This window comes from Heteronotia binoei, chromosome 16 (assembly GCF_032191835.1).
Source record: "Heteronotia binoei isolate CCM8104 ecotype False Entrance Well chromosome 16, APGP_CSIRO_Hbin_v1, whole genome shotgun sequence".
NCBI lineage: Eukaryota > Metazoa > Chordata > Lepidosauria > Squamata > Gekkonidae > Heteronotia > Heteronotia binoei.
In genome coordinates this window covers 37,467,275-37,489,707 of record NC_083238.1, presented here as the reverse complement: position 1 = coordinate 37,489,707, position 22,433 = coordinate 37,467,275, and the positions used below count along the sequence as shown (strand labels likewise).

At 42.3% G+C, this 22,433-nt stretch overlaps 1 protein-coding gene across 8 annotated transcripts in view; it reads left to right on the top strand.

Moving 5' to 3' along the window:
• The window catches only part of ZNF385B (zinc finger protein 385B), a 267,958-nt gene that overhangs the window by 187,915 nt on the left and 57,610 nt on the right, over positions 1–22,433 (top strand). For all 8 annotated transcript variants that reach the window (XM_060257194.1, XM_060257193.1, XM_060257192.1 and 5 more), the window contains one exon: positions 8,228–8,338. In XM_060257194.1, coding sequence (XP_060113177.1) covers positions 8,228–8,338 — 111 coding nt within the window. The remainder of the gene's footprint in view (positions 1–8,227; positions 8,339–22,433) is intronic.

Here is a 22,433-nt window from a genome sequence, read left to right as displayed (position 1 = left end):
TATTTATAACTTTGATATAACTTAGAAAGTTATAAATACAATGATTGGATCACCTTTGATTATGAAAGGGTTTACTTTCCTTAGCAGGATTAAGAAGCATCTTATTTAACCATCTCACTTTGTATTTGTGTTAGAACCTAATATCTTTAAATAGACAGGTAGTATTTAATGGCAAAAAAGCTCATATACTCCCATCATACTTTTCAAATTACTTTCTCGTCTTTCCTGTGGGGCCACAGTGGCATGATGAAGATTTCCATCTGTCTGCTTGATATGTTTTGGTTATTTTCCCATTTTTTAATGGGGGAAAATATTAGAAAGTTTGTCGAATCCTATAGTTCAGCAAAATTCTCAAAATGGACAATGGACAGATTTGAACAATGGAGCCCAGAAGCCAGTATTGGGGGGGTGGGGGAGAAAGAGCACAATAACATTTAGAGGTTCCAAAGCTCCACTCCTGTGCCCAAAATGAGGCCTACAAAATAGTATTAATTGTACAATACAGCCAAAATTAAACAGTTTGCAGTCCTTTTAATTTCAATGGGAGTCATTTATGTGCTTTATTCTCCCACTGAAATCAGTACATGAGGTTGTCTTATACGGAATCAGAGCATCAGTCCATCAAGGTCAGTATTGTGTCTTCTAGCTGGCCATAGCTCACCAGATTTCAAGCAGTGTTCCTTCACATCAGGGATCCCCAGCCCCCAGGCTGTGGACCAGTCCTGGTCCATGGCCTGTTAGCAACCGGACAAAGGCACTGCACCACCCCTTTTGCCCACCTGGGACCCTTGTGGATGAAAGAGGCAGTGCGGCCTCGCTCCCTGGCAGAGCAGCCCCACCGCCCTTTCCACCCACCTGGGACCCAGGGGACAAAAGAGGCAGCGTGGTCTCACTCCAAAGCACTACCTCTTTCATCCACCTGGGTACCGGGCAGGCGGAAGGGGCAGCGCAGCAGCAACCTTTACCTACACCTCATTTAAAGACCCCGAGGGGCATGGGGGGCAGCCAGGGGCAGCAAAAACCCCAGCACCCACACACACATTGGTCCGTGGAAAAATAGTCTTCCACAAAACCGGCCCCTAGTGCCAAAAAGGTTGGATGCCACTGCTTCACATCACCTACCACCTGGTCATTTTAACTGGAGATACTGGGGATTGGACCTGGAACTTTCTGCATGCCAATCAGATGCTCTACCGCTCAGCCATGACTCCACTCAGGAGTCCATGATTCTGGTTGGATTGTGCCTTTTTATTATTATGTACTTCATGGAATGAAGAGATATCATTGTACACACGGGTGGAATTCTAGCAGGAGCTCCTTTGATATTAGCCCACACACCCCTGATGTAGCCAATCCTCCAAGAGCTTACAAGGCTCTTTTTTTGTAAGCTCTTGGAGGACTGACTACATCAGGGTTGTGTGGCCTAATAGGCAAAGGAACTCCTGCTAGGATTCCATCCCTGATTGTAATAATTTTTGTTATAATACATTGTTATATTACATTATTTTGATAAGTATGATAAATATGTTGTGAAACAAACAACATGCTTTCTGGCATTAGTGTGTGCTGTGATAGATAGGACTGGTACCCAAAAAGTTTTTGAATGATCCATGGTTAAAACAAAGAAACTTTAATACCTTTGATCTCAGAAAGAAGTCACAAAATAACTCACTGATCCAGGATATGTTGTAAATTTTATCAGCCTTGCATATCAATACCATCTCCTCTGTTTTTCCCAAAGTTGTTTTAAAAATTCATTGTCTGAGTGTTTGGTAGAATTGCATCACTTGTTGATTCTGTGTGGAAGACCTAGGGGAATATGAGTCAGTTTTTCCTAGTAGGAAAGAAGTATAGACGTGCCCACTTAAAAACAAATATTCTTACAAAGGATGAATTTCTCAGCTAATTGTGTGTCTTCTGTGACCAAGGGAAAGACACCTTTAGTGACTGGAGAAGGTTTGGGTTTTTTTAAATTAATTTTTTTAAAAATATATTATAAATCAAACCCCTAAACAGAAAAAAATTTAAAAAATACAACAAAATATAATAACAGTGGTGGCAAATCTATATAGAAGAGGTCCAAAATTCCAAATATCTAAAAACATATCCATGCACAGTTGTCATACATTCAAGTGCTGATACAACACATTCAAATGCTGACAAGTTGTAAGGTCCTCAATCCATTGGATTATTAGAGGTGGGCATTTATCTTTCAGTGTTGCAGTCTAAGTCTTTTAGGGACAGTAAAGCACAAAGAGTCTATTTTTGTTGACCTTTAGCTGCCAAGAGACAGACAAGTAGTTTAAAAGTATGCAGGGCTTTTTTTGTAGCAGGACTGCCTTTGCATATTAGACCACACACCCCTGATGTACCCAGCCCTCCTGGAGCTTACAGTAGGCTCTGTACTAAAAGCCCTGTAAGCTCTTGGAGGATTGGCTACAGCAGGGGTGTGTGGCCTAATATGCAAAGGCGTTCTTGCTGCCAAAAAAGCCCTGAAAGTATGTAAGCATCCTGAAAGAACATTCTAATACAAAATTGATATGATTAAGTAAAAACATAAAGGTAGTCCCCTGTGCAAGCATCTGTCATTTCTGACTCTGGGGTGACGTCGTATCATGACGTTTTCATGGCAGACTTTTTTTTACTGGTTTGCCATTGCCTTCCCCAGTCATCTACACTTTCCCTCCAGCAAGCTTACTCATTTTAGCGACCTTGGAAGGATGGAAGGCTGAGTCAACCTTGAGCTGGCTACGTGAACCCAGCTTCCGCTGGGATCGAACTCAAGTCACGAGCAGGGAGCTTGGACTGCAGTACTGCAGCTTTACCACTCTGCGCCATGGAGCTGCTATGATTAAGTACTTCCTCCCAAAAAGAGCAAATAAATGGACAGGTCCAAAGCTTATGTTTATTTATTTATTTGGTTCACTTATATTCTGCCTTTTCCCAGGTGAGCTCAGGGCAGATCACATACAGATAAAAACCAGTCACATTTAATAAAATCAGTAAAACCAATAAATACAATTTAAAACAACAGCATTACATCAACATTAAATAGCAGAGGCGGGCGGCACATAGTGCAACTTTAGGTGTAATAATTCAGTGGCCCGAATATAAAGGTTCAGATGATAGATCACTGTGGGGGGGGGGGGCGATGGTATAGGCAAGAGTAGAGCAGGGGTGGCCAATGGTAGCTGTCCAGAAGTTTTTTGCCTACAACTCCCATCAGCCCCAGCCACTGGCCATGCTACCATTGGCCACCCCTGGAGTAGAGGACACCTGCCTGCTTCAACTACATGCCTGGCGGAACAGCTCTGTGTTGCATGGCCTGCAGAAGGGTAACAAATCTTCCACACCTCCACCGGGGCACATCTTGTGCCAGCAATAAGACTCTTTACGGTCCTTTACTCAGAAAGTGCTACGGTGATGTCCAGTGTATCCTAGCATAATTTGTTGCTAAATAAGTCACAAAAGTTTTGAAAAATTAAAACTTTTAGCTTAGAAAATATATGAATGGGCGGGGGGGGGGGCGGAGAATAACAGAGGTGTATAAAATTATGAATAGAATGAAGAAAGATAGAATGTGTTCTGTCCTTAGACATCAGGGTCACCCAGTCAAACTGACAGTAATGGATATAGAACAGATAAAATGAAATAATTCTTCATGAATTCATTATTGGAAGATTTGGTGGGAGTTTTAAGAAAAAGGATTATATATATCAATGAAGGACATGTCTATTAGCATATATCTGTGGTAGATGTATGGAATCGCCATATTCAAAGATAGTGTACACTTGCTAATGCTGTGTACCAATAACATTTTGTTCCCTTAGTCCAGCCCCTTTTGGATAATCTAGTCCAACCCCTTGTACAATGCAAGAAATTCACAAATAGAATAGTTCTCCCCACACACACCCAGTGACTCCTGCTCCACTCCCAGAAGATGGCAAACAAAACCAAAAAGCAACCCTCCAGGATCCCTGGCAAACTTGCTTGGAGAAAATTTGCTGCCTGACTCCAAAGTAGCGAATAGCATTCCCCTGGGCATGTAAGAAAAGGCCATGAGAACTAAGCACTGATGCAACCCTTCCTGCCCTCCCTCTCATCATTTGCCTAAGTTCACAGGATCCATATTGCTGTCAGATGGCCATCTAGCCTCTTTTTAGAAACCTCCAAAGAAGGAGAGACCTACCACCTCCCAAGGAAGCCTGTTCCACTGCGGAAGCACTATGTCATGAAGTTCTTCCTAATGTTTAGTTGAAAACTCTTTTGATTTACTTTCAAACCCTTGGCTCTGGTTCAACCCTCTGGAGCAAAAGAAAACAACTCCGAACCGTCCTCTATATGACAGCTCTTGTCTATATGACAGTACTTGAAGATGGTAATCACATCACCACTCGGTTGTCTCCTCTCCAGGCTAAACATACCCAGCTCCTTCAGCTTTTCCTTGTAGGACTTGGTCTCCAGACCCCTCACCATCTTTGTTGCCTTTCTCTGGACACATTCCAGCTTGTCTATATCCCTCTTAAATTATGGTGCCCAAAACTGAACACAATACTCTAGGTCTAACCAGAGCAGAGTGAAGAGCAAACTGTCACTTTGCTTGATCTGGATTTCTATATTTATGTTGCTACAGGCCAAAATCACATTTTCCTTTTTAGCAACCGCATCACACTGCTGACTTATGTTCAATGTATGGTCTACCCCTATATCCTTTTCACACATACTATTGCCAGTACAAGTCTCCCCCATCCTATAATTATGTATTTGATTTTTGCTACCTAAATGCAGAACTTTACATTTATACCTGTTAAAATTCATTTTATTTCTTTTAGCCCAGTTTTCTAGCCTGTCAAGATCATCCTGTATCCTGACTCAGTCTTCTACCATATTTGCTACCCCCTTGCAAATGCAGTAAGCATTCTCTCTATTCCTTCATCCAAATCATTAATGAAGATGTTGAACAAAACAGGTCCCAGAGCAGATCCTTGGGGCACCTCCACTTGTCGCTCCTCTCCAAGAGGATGAGGAACCATTAACCAGCACTCTTCGGGTGAAATCTGTCAACCAGTTACAGATCCACCTAACAGTAATAGGATCCAAACCATATTTTTCCAATTTGTCAACAAGAATATTATGTGGAACCTTATCAAAAGCCTTACTGAAATCAAGATAAACTATGTCTATAGCCTTCCCCTGATCCAGCAAGGTAGTAACTTTCTTGAAAAAAAGAGATAAGGTTAGTCTGACATGACTTGTTTTGGGGAACCCCATGCTGGCTCTTAGTGATCATAGCCATCCTTTCTAAATACTCAAGGGCTGACTGATGATTTGTTCTAAAACATTTCCAGGAATAGATGTCAATGTCACATTCTCAGGGCGCAGGCAGGCGGGAGTCCAGGAAGTCAAGCAGGAGCCAAGTCACCAAAGCAAAATCGCAAACCGGAATCAGAAGTCAGTGTCCAAAAGCCAAAGGGTCAGGGTGCCAAGGAATTCAAGCAGGTCAGGATCTGGAATCAGGAAGGCACATGGATGCAAGCCAGAGAATAGACTTGTTGCTTCCACAAGGTCCTGGGTGGGAGTTATATGGGAGCCTCAATCAGCCTGCTCCCTGGGTGGCAGCGACTCTGCTAGAACTCAGGGCTGAGAGATCTGAAGCATTAGAGTGGCTCATGTCTTGGCTCTGAAAGTTCTTTCTGGAGCCTGCTTCGAACTCTTGAGATGGGAGGGGGAGAGCTTGAAGGAGATTGATTGTCCACAGCTGACACTGGTGCCTGGAATGTGGGGAGAGTGATTGATGGGCCAGCTGCTGGTTGTTCAGCTGAGAAACTGGCTGGCAACTCTTCCATGTCTGTTAACCCTACCAGCTGACAGGTTGCTAGCATGTTATAACCCACCTAAAACCTTCATGCCTGTATGTTATAACCTTCCTAGAATCTTCTGGTCTGCTGCTGCTACAGACAGTATTTTTTAATATATATATATATATATATATATATATATATATATATATATATATATATATATATATATATATATATATATATATATATATATATATATATATATCATATACCTCTATTTGTCCATGTTGGATTCAGGGCAGTGCATAGCAATAAAAATCCATCAAAATATGTACATTATAAAAATGCTCCCAAAACGTTAAGATCAGCCCACCTGCAAAACTTGTCTAAAAACTTCAGACTTCTGCTGCCTCTTACATTTTGATAGAAGAGGCCTTGATAGAGTTTGATGTAGTGGTTAAGTGCGCAGACTCTTATCTGGGAGAACTGGGTTTGATTCCCCACTCCTCCACCTGCACCTGCTGGAATGGCCTTGGGTCAGCCATAGCTCTGACAAAGGTTGTCCTTGAAAGGGCAGCTGCTGTGAGAGCCCTCTCAGCCCCACCCCCCTCACAGGGTGTCTGTTGTGGGGAAGGAAGGTAAAGGAGATTGTGAGCCGCTCTGAGACTCTTCGGAGTGGAGGGCGGGATATAAATCCAATATCATCATCTTCTTCTAATGCCCTCCAGGGAGCCATTCCATAGATAGCCAGTGTGGTATAGTGGTTAAGAGTGGCAGACTCTAATCTGGGGAATCGACTTTGATTCCCTCACCCCTCCACATGAAGCCAGCTGGGTGGCCTTGGGTCAGTTCTCTCTTGAGCTCTCTCAGACCCACCTACCTCAGAGGGTGTCTGTTGTGGGAAGAAGAAGGGAAGGTGATTGTAAGCTGCTTTGAGATTACTTTGAGAAACGCAGGGTATAGAAACCAACCCTTCTCCTCCTCCTCCTCCTTCGCTGTGGTTGATCTGACAAATCTAAGAGGGGAATGATCACAATGTGGAACTTGTATGCACTGTTGAGGTGATCTAGTAGGGCTATGCTTAAATTCTTATTTGCTGACCACTCTGCATCTTATTTCTCAAGACCTAAATCTGTGGATATATTCAAGGCACAACATTCTGATGGAATTTTACTAGCGGTATCTGAGGTTTTAGTAGCTTGTTTATAATTCACAATTATTATTATTATTATAGTAAATAAAAAATAATGATTTGACTATAAAGAGAGAATGGTCTGCATTTTTCTATCTGGGAAAAACCTTTCCATAATCACCTTGCTGAACATAATCACCTCCCCCCGCGCACACACTTTCAAAAACCTAGGTCCATTTAGTGGGGCCAGTTTGGCAAGAAACACAAGTTTAAAACATTCCATTAAAATCCTGCCTGTGTTGGGGTCATAAAAAATAATCTCCCTTCTCTCTCTGGATTGCTGGTAGTTCTCTATTTCAAGGGTGCAAAATAAAATTGCTAACTACTTGTTAAGAGTATGGTTGGGATGACACATTTGTTATTTACAGTGCAATCCTAAAGAGGGTTACACCAGTCTAAACCTATTCATTTTAGACTGGAGTAAGTCTCTTTAGGATTGTACTGTTAATCTCATAAATCTTCCCTCAAAGTGGCAAGGTTTGGCTTCAGTGTAGTTTTCATCATCTTGCATCAGTGTATTAGTAAGGAGCAAGGGTGGAATTCTAGCAGGAGCTCCTTTGCATATTAAGCCACACGTGCCCTGATGTAACCAATCCTCCAAGAGCTTACAGGGCTCTTAGTACAGGGCCTACTGTAAGTTCCAGGAGGATTGGCTCCATCAGGGGTGTGTGGCCTAATGTACAAAGGAGCTCCTGCTAGAATTCCACCCCTGTTAAGGAGTAACTTGGCAGCAATGTTTTGAAAGGCTGAAGAAAACTGATCATTTTTATAATCTTTAGTCTTTGCTAAATGTCTTGCCATTAGGGTTGTCAGTCGCGCCCTCCTCCCCCCCAGCCACCAGTGGCAGATGTGGGGGTAAGGTAGTAAGATCCTGATTGGGAAACACCTGGAGATTTGGGGATGGACTTTGGGGAGGACAGCGACCTCAGTGGGACACAATGCCTCAGATACCTTCCTCCAAAGTATCCGTTTTCCCAGAGGGAACTAATCTCTGTAGTCTGGAGAAGAGTTGTAATTCCAGGGGATCTCCAGGTCCCACCTGGAGGCTGGCATCCCTACCTACCATCCACAATGCTAATTAATTATTTTGAGGGTTTGTTTGTCTTTGGAGATTTGAAATATTGTTCGTCTCTCAAAAAAAACAAAGGAAAACAAATCTTGTTTTGCGCTTTCCTTCCTTCATTTTAAATTCCTATGTAATAATCATTTGGATGTTTTATTATTTGTTCTCCAGATGGATCCGGTGCAAAAAGCAGTCATAAACCACACATTTGGCGTGTCACTTCCCCCAAAGAAGAAACAAGTCATCTCTTGCAACGTCTGTCAACTTCGCTTTAACTCTGATGTGAGTACCTTCTGTCTCTACTCTCTGGGTATCTTCATTGTATTTACTGTATTAATGAGGTAAAATATGTATATATATATTTATACGTATATATATTCTAAAACAGTGCATTACTACTGTTAGTACATACAAACATTGTGAGCACCATAAAGTCACTTTTCAACAGCTCATATGGCTATATGCTGATTGGTATGGTGGTTCTACACTAGTGAAATGTGGTGCAATTACTATAATTTTCACAAACAGTAATAAGGGTTCTAAGACGATGTTGTCATTGATCTGCTTTTCTCCTGTTCTTTCCCCATTATGTTCCCATTTCCCACCCCCAAACAAGGACCTGGTTTGTTGTATTTTTGTTTTTTTGTTTTGCTTTTGTGTGGAATAGAAGCACAGTATCTGTGGTGCATGGACAGCCCTTGCATTATTATTTCGACATATTCTCAGGACAAGGTGTGTTTTGTCACATGTTGAAAAGCATAGTTCCTGCTATCAGCCCTCCAGCTTGCCTGAGTCACCTTTTATTTTTAAATGAAATTGGCTCTTTTAAAAATAGTCACTGATTGATTCCGTACTAACCTTGCTCCGCGGCAGGCTTCCCTTTTTCTCCGGAGCAAGCTAGCGATTTCGCACAAGCTGCTCCGCCCTGCCATTTTTCGTCGCAGCAGCCCCCGATTTTGACACATGGCAACGTAAACCTGAAAAAACAGGTTTGCGTTGCTGCGACGAAAAATGGCCGTGTGGAGCAGCTTGTGCGAAATCGCTAGATTGCTGCAGAGCAAAAAAGGAAGTCTGCCACGGAGCAAGGTTAGTGTGAATCAGTCACTATTTCTGTGTCTACCATTAAACAGTATTCCTGTGGCCATGATGTAATAGCACCAATTGGCTGAAAAACAATATGGAGATATCCTTGAACGGAAGTCAATAAATAGAGGGGTAAGTGGATTCGTGACCATTATGGAATAGAGCCCTCTTTGTGGCTGAAGAAATCTGGGAGATAAATTATTTTAGAAGCACAATATTCATCACTGTGGAGGTCCTCCATTGTAATTCCATACACAACTAGTGCTAGCACTTGTGGAACAGAAATGACCTGATTGTAGAAAATGACCCCAGATCACCCTTTGGTTCACTATACTGCATTTACACTATCTGGCTTCGTTATTCACTGACCAGCTTGTCTAGCGTTATGTAAAATTCTCCACTGTTTCAATTAGGGTAACATGTCTACAAAAGAAAATACAGTTTGTTTGTTCAGAACACGGATGTGTGTAAATTACTCAGATTCATTTAGTATATTTTAAGGCCCCTATAAAATATAAACTTGGTCTGGGCTTCATTTGAGTATGGAATGCCCAGGATCAGCCTGTGAATATGAAAATTCGTAATAAACTGGAGAGGGCACAGTGTGACTGAATATATGCACAGTGTGATCGGTTTCGCACTAGGCTTGTTCCAGGAAGAGAGCCCTTTTGCTACCGGGGCTTCTCTCCGTTTTCGCACAAGTTGCCCTGGAGCTGCAAGCTGGCACACAGCTATTCCGCAGCAAGTGTGATCCTCTGACAAATGGTTTCTGCTTGCTGCGGCAACTCTAAACTCCACAGCAAATTATGCAAAAATGGAGAGATGCCCCTGGGGCAAAAGGGCTCTCTACATGGAAGGAGCCCTAGTGCAAAATCGGTCTGTATTCCCCTCACTATGCGAGGCCTAAGCTGGTATCTAAAAAGCATATAGGGGAGTAGGATTGCTGATGTGGCTCTGCCTGAAACATTGGAAAGGTGAATGTGCAGTAAGGGCAAAAAATTAAAAGCAGAATCTAAGGTAAAATCATAACCAAGAATAAATGGTAAAGGTAGCCCCCTGTGCAAGCACCAGTCGTTTCCAACTCTGGGCTGTTGTTGTATCACAATGTTTTCATGGCATACTTTTTTACGGGGGTGGTTTGCCATTGCCTTCCCCAGTCATCTACACTTTCCCCCCAGCAAGCTGGGGACTCATTTTACCGACCTCAGAAGGATGGAAGGCTGAGTCAACCTCGAGCCAGCTACCTGAAGCAGCTTTCGCTGGGAACGAACTCAGGTGGTGAGCAGAGGGCTCCGACTGCAGTACTGCAGCTTTACCACTCTGCGCCATGGGGCTCTTAACCAACAATACATGTATTTGTCACATAAAGTTAAAAGCATTTAGGGGCCCATCATAGTCTCCTTACTTAGTAAAACTATACAACCGCAATAGGAAGCCACTTGACTTGACGCGTTTCCTGTTGTGGTTGTATGTTTTTTACTAAGTAAGGCGGCTAACGATGGGCTCCTACATGCTTTTAACTTTCTGTAATAAAGACATGTATTTTTTGGTTTTTATTTTACCTTAGATTCTGCTTTTAATTTTTCACCCTTACTGCACATTAACCTTTCAGGTTCTTAATTCCAGTTTTTTCATTAAGCTTCCCCCCCTCCTTTGTTTTTCTTCTGCCTGAAACATCCACACATTTGACCACAGTGAGTTTTTCACATATAGACTTGGATGAACATGTAAATGAGCTTTGTAAAAAAAATAGGGTCCCAAATGCATCAGTCACTGTTCAGATTTCGAAGTGAAAACATGGACATTGAGGCTAGCAGGTATAATCCTGCTGTATTGTATGTGCTTTTGAAGGCTGAAATCACATTGATCAATCCTTTTGTTTGGGCTAAGGGGTAGATCAGGAAATGTGGCTTCAAGGCAGACTTTAAAACAGGACTTCTAGGAATTGCTCTCTGTAGTCACTGTAATCTTTGTTATTCTGTTTATTGTATTTAGAATCATAGAGTTGGAAGGGACGTCCAGGGTCATCAACCCTCTGCACAATGCAGGAAATTCACAAATACATCCCCCACACACACATCCCCAGTGACCCCCTGCTCCATGCCCAGAAGGGAGGTGACTTTCGAGCTCTAGATTACTCAAAGGACTTGAGAAAAATCAGGACAAAAATTATCATTGATTATTCCTTTTCAGTAGAAATCTCTAGAATTGCATCCACACATCTTTCAGTACTGTGGGAGCATTACACTAGTAACCATTCACAACTGAATCTTCATGTATGAACAATAATGCAGATAGTGCATTACTGCTATCGCGTAGGGTTATGGAGATGCAGCCCAACTGTTTTCTTGTGATGATTAAAGTATTCTGTGAAAAAATCCATTACAATGAATAGTCACTTTCTGCCAGTTACTTCAGTTTTCATCAGTTTTGTGAAGCATCTTTTTAAAAATAAAATTTAATTAGCAATACTAAAAATTACAACATATATAACACATAAAATATATATAAAACAACAGCATAAGTCTAGCATGCAGTACTTTACAATACAGGACATCAGTTATCTAAGTTTTGTACAGTATTTTCTGTTCTGTCTGAAACAGTTCAGATCGAGCCACCAATTCTGTTCTGAATGCCCTTTTCATAAACCCCACATAAAATGGATGCACATTGGAAGTGTAAATATGATTAACATTTCCGTTAGTGTTAACCTCAAGGCAACTAATTACCTTTTGCAATACATTTAAAACATTATTATGCCCACTGGAGACAGTAATGAATGCTGCTTAACTGCCATTAACAGAGATATGAAATATAACATAAAAAACAAGTGTGCCACTCTTCTAAATCAAAGTTAAGAACTAAAGCACTGACAGGTCCTGTTTATGTATTTAACAATTTCTGTTTCCTTTCCTTCTTAAAGATTGTTCAGAAGTAATATTGTAATCTCACAAGAACCTTGCAAGGGCAGTTAGGGTAAAGCATAAAAACTTGCCTGAGGCACTCAAGCAGTTTCAGAATTTCGCAGGGTGTTCAAAAATTGATTTAACCACAATTTCTATCCATTAATGACAGGAGTTCAAAACAGTCAGCATTCAGAGCCTCAGTTAGGTCACTGGTAAGGCATAAAAAGTCCACTAATTACACCAAGTGCCCTTCAAGCAGCAAACAGTTAAGTCCATAGCTAGAATACTGAGGCAGGCAGATATAGGGGGGTGCCATTTTCCTGGTTTTGGTGGGCAGACCTTCACCAGAGCACACGCATACCCTAAGTGTGGTCAGAACAGCAATGGGTGGGGGGGGATGTCACTAATGCATTGATGTAACTTCTGACTAAAACGCAGAAGTGGCATCACCAGCATGCTAGGAGTTTGCATGGAATTTCTCTTTGATAAAACATAGAAACTGACAAACCCTAGCATGTTGATGACATCACTTTAGGGTTTTAGCTGGAAGGGATTTTGACGCATTGACAATGTCCTTTTCCCCATGCCCTTCCCCTACAAAGTTTCCTGGGGACTAGCTTGCAACCCTAGACAGACTGCAGAAACAGTGTTTGTCAGCTTATTGTTCTACCACATTGAGAACCCAAACACACACAATGCTAGACATTCTATGACCTTCAAAACCATTACTTTTCTTTGAGATAGCTGGTGCTCAGAACCCAAACTGGACTGGTATTGCAGGGTTTTTTTTGGGGGGGGGGATTTAAGCCCTTCTCCCTTGTGTTGTTTTCCTGAAAGCCACATGGAGCTGCTACTTGCCTTGATGGGACAGGCATTCAGGCTGCTCAGAATAAAAGGAGTTACAATCTGTTCTAGTGGTGTGTACTGTAGCACAGCTGGTTTAAGAACATAAGAGAAGCCATGTTGGATCAGGCCAATGGCCCATCCAGTCCAACACTCTGTATTACACAGTAGCCAAAATACACACACACACACACACACTGGGGCTAATAGCCACTGATGGACCTCTGCTCCATATTTTTATCCAATCCTCTCTTGAAGCTGATATGAAGCTGGTTTGTTTCATGCACTTGAGAGGGTAATGGCAGAAGAAACACCCTAAGTTTCAGGTGCTTGAAGGATGACTGCTAAGGGTCCGACTCTCCTTGGGGATGGTAGACTACCTCAGGGAAAGAGGTTGGAGGCATTATTTATCCCAGATGTTCCTTCTTCCATGGTGATCTGTAATAAGAAAGCTATCTACCAAAATGGTTCAGGACAGGGCTTTTTTTGTATAAAAAGCACAGCAGGAACTCATTTGCATGTTAGGCCGCACCCCCAACACCAAGCCAGCTGGAACTGCATTCCTTTGCATTCTTGCTCAAAGCCCTGGTTCAGGAAGTATATAGCTAAAACACACAGCTAAATATGCCAATTCAAGACAGTTTGCTGGCATACCATGGGGTTAATTCAATAATCCTGTTGAAACAAAGTGTGCTAAGGTGTGGTTGAACAAGTTAGGCAATGTCCTTTGATCTTTCTAAAACTGTGTTGCCACTGTCCTGACCAAGCTAGCCTGATCTTATCAGATCTCAGAAGCTAAATAGGATCAGGCCTGGCTAGTATTTGGATAGGAGACTACTAAGGAATACCAGGGTCATTGCACGGAGGCCAGCAATAGCAAACCACCACTGTATGTCTCTTGCCTTGGACAGAACTGGTCTTAGACTGTCTGGCACCTTAGGCAAGGTTAACGTCTAGCGCCCTCCTCCCTGCACTGATAATGTCAACAAAGCACATGGGGGCACCGGTCCATGGCCTTTTAGCAACCAGGCCTTGAGTTGTATAATTATTTCATTATATATTACAATGTAGTAACAGTAATAATAATAATAAGACATTGGATATATATCCTGCCCTTCACTCTGAATCTCAGAGTCTCAGACCTGCTTACAATCTCCTTTATCTTCCTCCCTCAAAGCAGACTCCCTGTGGGGTGGGTGGGGCTGAGAGAAGTTTCACAGCAGCTGCCCTTTCAAAGACAACTCTGCAAGAGCTATGGCTGACCCAAGGCCATTCCAGCAGCTGCAAGTAGAGGAGTGGGGAATCAAATTCGGTTTCCCCAGATAAGAGTCCACACACTTAACCACCACACCAAATAAAGTGCACAATTGTATCATCCCAAGACCATCCCCCCCCCCCAACCCGGTCTGTGGAAAAATTGCCTTCCACAAAACCATTTCCTGGTGCCAAAAAAGTTGGGGACTGCTGCCCTAAGCAATCGCCTAGTTTGCCTAGTGGCAGAGCTGGCCCTGGCCTTGGAAACCCTACAAGGTCACCGTAAGTCAGCTGCAACTTGACTGCAAAAACGACAATGATGACGAAGCATTGCCATTCAATACCACTCTTGAGTTTCAGAGCTGACTCAAGCTCTCTTTCTCTGTTCTTTCCATGTAATTGGTCCTTAGGTCTTCTCCCAGAAACATCAAATTCTTGTTAATCCATCAATTCTTAATTAGGAATTCAGTTTATTCTTGGCATTTAAAGATAAAGAGAAGGGGAGATACTCTGCACTGAACAATACATTATACTTTTTTTTGCCAACAAGTCACAGCTGACTTATAGTGACCCCTGGTGAGGTTTTCAAGGCAAGGGACATTCAGAGGTGGTTTGCCATTGACTGCCTCTGTTGCACAGCCTCTTTAAATGATTAACCACCTAACTAGACACAGGGTGCATTCACACTTACGCTAAATAAGTCATTTTGCAAGTGAGTTTTTGCTATACAGTGTGTGAGCGCACCCATTGTCTTGGCCATGAAGTTAGTGAGGTGGTTTCTCTAGGACTTAAGGTTGCCAGGTCTCCTGATATAGTGAGAGACCTTCCTCTGGCCCCTGCCACTGGCCAGCAGAGGAAAAATAAAGCAAAAATCACCATAACATTGACCATAGAGTTTCCATTGAATCCTAGAGATACATGGCATCACTTCCACATTAGCCCTGGAAGTGACGTTATGCTTTCAATGTGATGGCATGTTTGCCCCAATGATCCCTCCACCCCAGTCTCCCACCAGGTGCCAGTCACCATCTGGCAATCCTGCTGGGGCTCAGCACCTCATCTGCAGTATTCCTAATAGCAGGGGTGGAATTCTAGCAGAAGCTCCTTTGCATATTAGGCCACAAACCCCTGATGTAGCCAATCCTCCAAGTGCTTACAAAGCTTTTTTTTGTAAGCTCTTGGAAGATGGGCTGTATCAGGGGTGTGTGACGAAATATGCAAAGGAACTCCTGCTAGAATTCCACTCCTGCCTAATAATAATACTGTCTCCTGCTTCACCACGTTGTTGTAAGGATCACAGTCAGATTGTGTTAGATGCAATGCTATGAACACTTCAGAAACATTATGCAAACGTTCTTACAGGAATACGAGCACCTCTTTCTTTTAGTCAGACTCCTGCTAAAGTTATGTAATCCTGCATCTTGATAAACCTGAGCACAGCTTTTTTTAGGGGAGCTTTGTTCTTCATATTCTGCTAATAATCTGCATTAAAACTGTGTATTCTTCCTGTAGATGTACAAACATGGGCATTTGGGTATGGATTCTGGATTGGATACTGTGCTAAACTGAACCCTTGTATTATTTGCATCCTGTGCCAACCTCCAGGTGGTGGCTGGAGATCTCCCACTATTACAACTGATCTCCTGGTGAGAGAGATCAGTTCACCTGGAGAAAACAGCCACTTTGGAAGTTGGACTCTGTGGCATTATGCCCCAAACCCAGCCCTTCTTAGGCTCCATCACCAAAATCTCCAGGTATTTTCCCAGCCTGGAGCTGACAATCCAACGGCCAAGGCTTTATTCCAGAAAGAAAGGCTTCTTCTGATGGAGGAAAGTCTTGAAAGAAGACTTGATGGAAGGTAGTCATAGGATCCAACCTTGTGATGTTTGAATTTATACTGTGACTGTCCAAACCACTCAATCAGTCATGCAGTTTTCAGGTTGTCCTGCCTTCAACGAACTAACCGCCCATCATCCTGTTTTCATCGAGAGATTGCTAATAAATCTGCAACTCAAAAAAGAGATTAGGATTATGTATTTGGGATTTGCTGTTCCAAGACAACTATCAGCTCCCCCATTGCTGACCTCTTCTTTTTCTTTGTACAAGTTTCTTTACAAAGACCAACATATAATATATATGTAAGTATCATCAAGTCATAACCAATTTAAGGTGACTCCAGCAAGGCACGGCAAGTGAGAAGCAGAGGTGAGTTGCCATTTCAGGGGTGTCAAACTCATTCATTATGAGAGCTGGATCTGACACAAATGAGACCTTGTCAAGCTGGGCCATATGTGCCATAAAATGTAATTACAGGTATCAGAGATACAAATTTTATAAAGGACACAGACAAACACAATTAAAGATTTAAAAAAAACCCTTACATTTAAAGCAAGCTGTGACACAGAAGGAAGCAAGAGAGAAAAAGAAGCAGATGACAGCCAAAAGTTGCTCATGGGCCTGATAGGAGCCTTCTGGGGGCCCGGTCTGGTCCATGGGCAATGTTCCCTCTAAGCTGCAGAGTCTTGTGAGCAAAAATACTACTTTGTGAGCTACTGGCATTAAAGTTGTGAGCTACTGCATGAATTAGTGTGCTGTGGGGTCATCCTTCCTGAGCTAAGACAAAAATGTGTGAGCTGGAGGCTAAAAATCTGTGAGCTAGCTCACACTGACTCAGCTTAGAGGGAACACTGCCTACAGGCCACACGTTTGAAACCTCTGCTCTACATAGTCTTCCTTGGTAGTCTCCCATCTTTCCTTTGCTTTCCTTTTCAGAGCTCCTCTGACCAACAGCTCTTAAGCAATAACTAGAATGGCACTTAATTAGACAGGAATTTAGCAACCAATAAGATTATATTTGGATCACTGTCTAGCATCAGCTAGGGAATAACATCCCTTTGAAAATTAATTGAACGATAAACTTGATAAAACAGTTAAAATCCAGCAGTTCCTAAAAACAGTAAAAGTGGAGCATTCCAGTATTTTATGAGATAAAGTATCAGTTTTACCTTGGCCGCAAGGACAAAGATTATCTGAATATGGAATGTCACAAAACCTCCCACGCAATACTTCAGAGGGATTAGCATTAAGACAAGCCAGAGCACTAGCATAATGAGAAACCATGAAATACCTCATATAGGAAGGCAAGGACCAAAATCGTAATGGTCTCCCATCCAAGTACCAATCTTGCTTAGCTTCCAAGATCTGACAAGGGTAGCCTACACCGTGCCACTTTCATTCCGTGAGGAGGGGTATAATAAACAATCTTCTCTCCCATTGTATCATGGATCCCCCCCCATGTGATCAGTATACTGTGTGTGGTAGCTGATTTTATCACTATTAGTTATTAAGGAAGAAGCTTGACACATTGATAAATCTGAAGAGCAGAATATCTAAGTGTCAAGTAACCATTAGCACATTATTATTAAGAGTTATTGTGAGTGTTTCAGTGAGAAAGGTGGAACATTTCTGAAGTGCGAGGTACCGAAAAGGGCCACAGAACAAAGCCGTGCTGCTGATTTTGAGGGAATATTCTGGAAACTGATCTAGTACCAGGGGATCCAGCATGCCCTGCCTGACACATATAGAGAGCAGCATGATGCCCATAGATTGCCAGTTGGATCACAAATAACCATTTACAGGATGTTCTGTTAAAATCCATTAGAACATCCTGAAAACACCTTCAGGTAAACCAAATTATTAATTTCTCTCATTGCATGGTGCCACTTTCCTGTCCAGTCCTTTCAACCTGTTACAAATCAAAAAATGAACTCTGACATTTAACTAAGCACCACAACACTGAGGGAAATGCGCACACACCACCTTTAATTCGTAGCAATTTTCAGGAATTTTTCTGTGCTTCCCATATGAAAGAATCTCCAGCATTTAGAAATCTTTGGCGTTCACTAGTATTTAAACAATCTGCACCATTCACTGACATTTCCATAGCCATTTGTGCACTGTATATCTTGATGCTTTTCTGCCTTCAGCACCCTCTATTTGTTTGTTGCTTTTATAAAGTGTTTACAACATTGCTTGTACTACAATAACTGAGAATATCCATTACAGTTGATTGAATTGATTCCGTGTCGGTTACCGTTTAAACAAGTCTTTAGTCCTTAGGGAGACAAATGCAAAGCGATCTGGGTACTGTGGTTTCTGTTTCTTGCATATCCCATCTGCAGTTATGAAATCCCGGAATGGCATGGGAGCACCAAGCAGCTGAGTTCATTTGGTTTCACGAGGCAGGCCCCACTGGTTGAGGCTAAATTATTGTTTACTGGATTAAGTGTGTAGATGAGGGATTCCCCAGCCTGTGGGTCCCTTTGGAATTCTGATACAGTGTGTTGGCCACACTCACAAAATGGCTGCCACAGGAGGTGGGGCCAGCCGTACTACGGGTGCCACAGTTTCCCTTCAGTCACATGGTGAAAATCCTTATGCTGTGGTGGCAGCTGCTATCAAAGCAACAGTTCTAAAGAATCTGCATTGCTAATCAGAAGCCATGCTGGGGCAAAAGCCCCACCTGACCCTAGAACACTTGATGGGCTCCAGGAAAGATGTTGGTGGCCACCATGGGGTGTTAAGGACCTCTGGTACAGAACCATCCTTTGAAGGGAGGCAGTGCAATGGGCAAGATTATCTAAAAACCTGGAGGAATCCATATGTAGCACAGCAAACTAATTCTCAGCAAGGCATCTTAATTCCAACCACTAAAGGAAATAGAGGGAGGGCTCATACAGTGAAATACATGCGAAAATATTCCAGCCTGTAGAAAACCAGCACATAGAACACAAATTTGCCACTTTAAAGGAAACAAATGGTCCCGTTTCTGTTTGTCCACTCCCAAAATGTTACCAAAATTTAATTTTTGTGGGCAGTGAAAAGCTTCTGAAGAGTTCACCTGTTTTACTTAGGGTTGCCAGCCCTTGAGGTCCCAGTGGGGGTTCCCCTGCTTTTGGGGCTGTGGCCCGCCAAGGACCAGTAGGCCAGCGTGGGAAACCCTACCCCCAAATAGTGATGTTGTCACACAATGACCCCAATGTGATGATGTCAAACCATCAGTGCTCTGGTTTTTAGGCAAACTCTATGGCTTTGAAGCCAAAAAGCCATAGAGTTTTGGCTCAAAACCAGAGTGTCGTAACCAGTGTGATGATGTCACTTCTAAGTGATGTCATCATGCTGGGCTGCCCACCCCTGGAATGCCCCTCCAATCCCCCCACCATAACAAAGAAGGGACTTGGCAGCCCTGGTTTTACCTCAGCATTATTGTTAAAGGTACAGGAACATTTCCATCAAAAAGCTGACAGTGCTGGCATCCTCTTGTTGGGCCTTAAGCATGAAACCATCACTCCAGGTTTTGTTTCCCATGCTGTTGCCCTGGCAACTAAACAGAGACCTCTTGTACTAGGGCCTGCATGAGGTACGCCATAACCTATGCTCCCCCTTTCGCTTCTCCTTCCCTTCCCTTCACTCTTTCTTACATTTTTTAAACATTCAAATTTTGCCCTTCCTCCAGGGAACTCAGGGCAACCTATATGGATCTACATGCTCTCATGTTTTCTCCTCACAGTTAATTTACTATATAGATTAGACGGAATGAGAATCACTGGACCAAATCCCCCAGTAAGTTTGTTGGCTAGCAGGATTTTGAATGTTGGTCTCCCCAGTTATCATTCAGCACTCTACCCAAAATAACTTTCCTTGTCTTCCTAATCGCTGTCATATTTTTCACTGTGCCTTTGCTGACTCCTTCATCAACTTAGTAGTTCTGAATGTTTCTGAAAATTCCTCGATGTCACAACAAAATAAGCACTGGTTTCAGCACCTCGTGCAGTTTTTTTTTATTACTTCATTTGTACATTGCATTTCTCCCCAGTGGGGACCCAAGGCAGATTACAGCATTCTTCTGCCCTCCATTTTATCTTCACAACAAGCCTGTGAGGTAGGTTAGGCTGAGGGAATGTTGACTGGCCCAAGGCCACCCAGCCAGCCAACCAGCTGGCTTCCAAGTATGGTGGTGACAAAGCCAGTTTTTACCCTTTCCTACTGAGGTGGGAGGCCATGAAGGATTCCCTTTTGCTTTTCATTAAGCAAATTACAAAAAAAAAATCATTTTGGTCACATCCAATTCTAAGTCAATTTTGACTATTGTCAGTATAGTTGTTACTAAATTATTGAAGAATCTATTTGAAAGGGGTAGTTCTATAGAGTTCTCCTAAACAAACAAACCAGATTGTCTTCTTACTTTTTGTTAACAAACAGAGGAGGTCAAATAGTAACAGTGGAGAAGAGGAGAATCCCAAACAGCTCAGTTTCAAGAGCTTACAGCTTCTCAGCCATCTGCCATGTGACAGATATCCCCTATAGCAGCTGTTCTCTCTTAGATAGAGCATCTCTGAAACTGCTGTATAATGTCAGCTGTTGGAAAATATAACTTGCAGAATCCATATATCCTGCTGCTGCTATGTGAGAGGGTTTCCATGCATACTTCAGTCAAGTGGGTGATTGCTGGTGTTGGCATTGAAAACGCCGGTTGCCTGGTAAGTGGATAGATAGGAATGGGAGGCCCTCAATTGAATATCCCTTATCCTCCCCAACATTAGTGTCAGCCGCCTCATGTTGGACACTGGTCCAAGAAACATGTCTACTAGGTGCCAGGTCCAACAAAGTAGAGTTGCCAACCTACAGGTGGCACCTGGAGATCTCCCGCTATTACAGATCTCCAGATGACCAAGATCAGTTCCACTGGAGGAAATGGCTGCTTTGGAGGGTGGACTCTATGATATTACCCTGTTGAGGCCCTTCCCTTCCTCAAACCCCACCCACACCCCAGGTTCCACTCACAAAATCTCCAGGTATTTCCCAACCCAGAGCTGGTTACCCCAAGCAAAGGGGTCTCATTGGGGCCTGGCCAACACTATCCATATTTGGTCCACATAACCTGTGCCATAAAAATTCACACAGAGAAGTAGATTCAGAATGAGTGGATTCAATAAAGGCTACATTTGGTCAAAAATATTTATTTATGAAATTCATATTTTGCTCCCTCTCCTTTGAATGGACCTCATCAGATCTCGGAAGCTAAGTAGGGTTGGTCTTGGTTAGTGTTTGGATGGGAGACTTCCGTGGAATACCAGGGTCGCAATGTGGAGATAGGCAAACCACCTCTGAACGTCTCTTGCTTTGAAAACCCTACAGGGATCGCCATAAATTGGCTGTATTTTGATAGCAATACTTTTTTTCCTAAAAACCATGTTTTCCTTTTACCCAGAGGCCGTATTTCAGGATTACATGAATATGTATTATTTCATTATAAGACCGATTTATATCTTCATTGCAGCCTTGGACAAGATGCAATGTGTGCTGAATTATCTTTGTAACAATCAGAAGATACCAGTTTGGGAAATGTGAGATTAGGTGAGAGAAAACAAACTTTACAAGTCAGTTCAGAAAATTTTTGCAAGATATCTATATAAAGCCTGAGGGGACACTGCTGGGACCATGCTAAAACTACCCCATGGTGGCAGTATATTAAAAAAAAAAAAATTAGGATGGCAGTGTTCTAATTTTTTGAAATGTAGATACACAACAAACAAGTTAAATAAAAGCTAAATGGGAATTGTTTGACAACCGTTAATTCAATTTCTAAAATGACAATTTATTATTTCACGTATTCATATATTTAGCCAGCACTATTCTGAAAACCTTGGGCCAGATTAGAAAACAGTATGGTAGCTGACAGTAAATATAGGCAACACACCACACAACACATACACAGATATAAAGGAAAAATCAATGTCATCAAGTGGAAACCCACCAACAGTGTAGCTGGATTTTGTCAAACATTTTCATTCCAAATAAGACTATTTATATTGATTCTTTAAGTTTTGAGGGTATTGAAGCAGATAGGAGGGTAATTAAAAGCATAAATCTCGAGGAGCTTGGGAAGGTAATTCTCTGCTTTGCAGACGAGGCTGACAAAATGATGAACACTTTCAGCTCCGACATGACAGAAATATTACATGATTATAGGCTAGAGGGGTTTGATGCACTTGAAAGTTTGCTTCAATAGGGTCTATTTAACAAAGCTTTTAACAAAAGTTTATGGCTGCCTACAGAACTCATATAGTAGTTACTTATTAAATCATTGACACGACCGTGTTTCTCCTGTCTCTCGGTGTCCTTTTAGTTAATAACCATGTGTTGTGTTAATTTAATTTGATAAACTAAAATTCAAGAAGCACTAATGATTTGAAGGAGAAAGTGTTACATCTGGATTAAAAATGAGAGGC